The following is a 2,069-nucleotide window of genomic DNA, read 5'->3' as shown; positions in this document are numbered from 1 at the left end:
AGATAGATAGATAGATAGATAGATAGATAGATAGATAGATAGATAGATAGATAGATAGATAGATAGATAGATAGATAGATAGTCACTTATTGTTATTGTGATAAAACCTAGAAATTATCATGATAWTTTTTTAGTCCATATYCCCATCCCTAGCGTCCAGCTGGAGTTGGATACAGTTTTATGAAGCTTTTAATGTTTATTCTGATCAGWTGCAGTCACAGAAACATAAGGCTGCAGGGAAATGGTCTTGTAGCCTTTTCCTTTGAAAAGGACTCTTCTTCCTGAGCTCAACTTCATCTTTGCCTCTCAGCTCCAAGTTCAGTGTGATGCACACAATGATGGCAAACTACCCAGAGTTTCAAAGATCATTAGTCTCTTAAGGGGTATTAACAAATCTGTTTACTATCTCACATATTTTTGTAAAATAAACATATATATTTTACAATTTTCTTTTGATGACTCCATCACATAGTAAAGGCATGCAGATACACAATAAACCATTCCCTTTACTGGATCATTTTTCATGAGAAATGAAGCATTGTTTTATTGAGCAGTTTGATCACAAACTGATTTATCAGTGTTTAAGTATTTAGGTCCAATTCCATAAGTCCATTTACYAAAATCTAACGAACTCTGTTCACACACAGCTTTTCCATTGTGTCTTTGTTTTTGTTTATTAAATATTGATATGGTGAAACATATTGTACTTGAATTAAATACTTGATTTAAATAATTTAGAAATAAAGATCATTTTTATTATACACTGATATGTAAAACCCCAGAACTAAAAGCTGGTGTACTTTCTTTTCCACAGTCTCCAGGTGTTCAAACTTACCTTTGTTGAAATCCTTGGGATCCAGCGACAGGCTGTATCCAGGTAAGGTCTCCAGCAGCAGCTTGTAGCAGGCCCTCCAGCCTGGCTCAGGGATGGTGGGGGCCACACACTGCATGGCTGCAACTCGTTTGAAGAAAGCTGACTTACGATGGAAGCCAATCAGTTCRTAGAGTTCAGACAGGATACTGTAACGCTGGATTTTCTCCTCCTCTGACAGCTGCAGTTACAAACACATTATTAAAGGTTCTCAATGTTAGTACCTTACAGTTTCACCTGTGTCCAAACAAAATGTGTACGATGAATGCAATTACTTTAACTTTCAGTCCAAGTACGAAACAGACTACAACATGTAAAAACTAGAAAAACTCCACTTACTGCAAAAATACAGTGTACAACTCCAGGCAGAAATTATGGGACCACCACCCTTGAAAGCAGTTTATTCAGTTGTTTAATTAAAAAAAGGCATAATTATTTTTTATTCTTCAAAATTCCAACTGCCTTGCATTAGGAAGCATTAAAAAATAAGAAGTCTCATTGCTGTAGTGAGGAGAATAAATGCTAAAAGGAGCAAAATGCTTTGCAATTATAATTCATTTATTTTTACCACCCCAGTCAATTAATTCATATATATACGTAAATTAGTATTCTTCATATTCACTAATGTCCCCATTAATGAGCCGTATTTGTCAAAATGACTAAAGTCATTTAGATCAAGATTTACATCTTCATTGATGACCTTATTGCTGGGGTGCAGATGATGTAGTRYYGATGTCATGAAATGCAGATGGAGGCAGGAAGTARACACAGCCACATTTCCTGCTGTTAATTCAGTGTCTAAACGCCTGAACTCTGCGCCGTGTACGATTGTTGTAACCGCTCTAATCGAGAGAAATATAAAAGCAGTTTTTGTTCCCAAAGTAGCGTATCAACAACGTAAAGCTAAAAACAGGAGCTGTGGAAACAATGCAAGAGCTCGCAGCGACCATGTTSTAACAGGTGAGGATCGTATTGTTTAAATCCTATTTTCAGATATTTTATTGGACAGTTACTCAATTTGGGTTTACAGAAGCTAAATAAACTATTTACAAATAGGTCCAAACACAAAGGCTGTGTCCAAAACGACAGGCCGGGTCCTCTGAAGGCCGAATTCATCGGCCGCATACGTCACAGCGCCGCGACGAAGGACGTCCCAAACCGAAGAGTCCTCCGATGCGTCCGACAAATACGTCCTTCC

The 2,069-nt window shown here is 37.3% G+C and overlaps 1 protein-coding gene across 2 annotated transcripts in view; it reads right to left on the bottom strand.

Moving 5' to 3' along the window:
- trappc9 (trafficking protein particle complex subunit 9) overlaps window positions 1-2,069 on the bottom strand; it is a gene marked incomplete at its 3' end in the record, with an annotated part of 81,163 nt that overhangs the window by 44,900 nt on the left and 34,194 nt on the right. For both annotated transcript variants that reach the window (XM_014032758.1, XM_014032759.1), the window contains 1 exon segment: window positions 836-1,052. In XM_014032758.1, coding sequence (XP_013888212.1) covers window positions 836-1,052 — 217 coding nt within the window.

Source organism: Austrofundulus limnaeus, unplaced genomic scaffold (genome assembly GCF_001266775.1).
Source record: "Austrofundulus limnaeus strain Quisiro unplaced genomic scaffold, Austrofundulus_limnaeus-1.0 Scaffold1530, whole genome shotgun sequence".
NCBI lineage: Eukaryota > Metazoa > Chordata > Actinopteri > Cyprinodontiformes > Rivulidae > Austrofundulus > Austrofundulus limnaeus.
The sequence above is the reverse complement of the archived record's forward strand: the minus strand, read 5'-3'. Positions and strand labels throughout refer to the sequence as shown.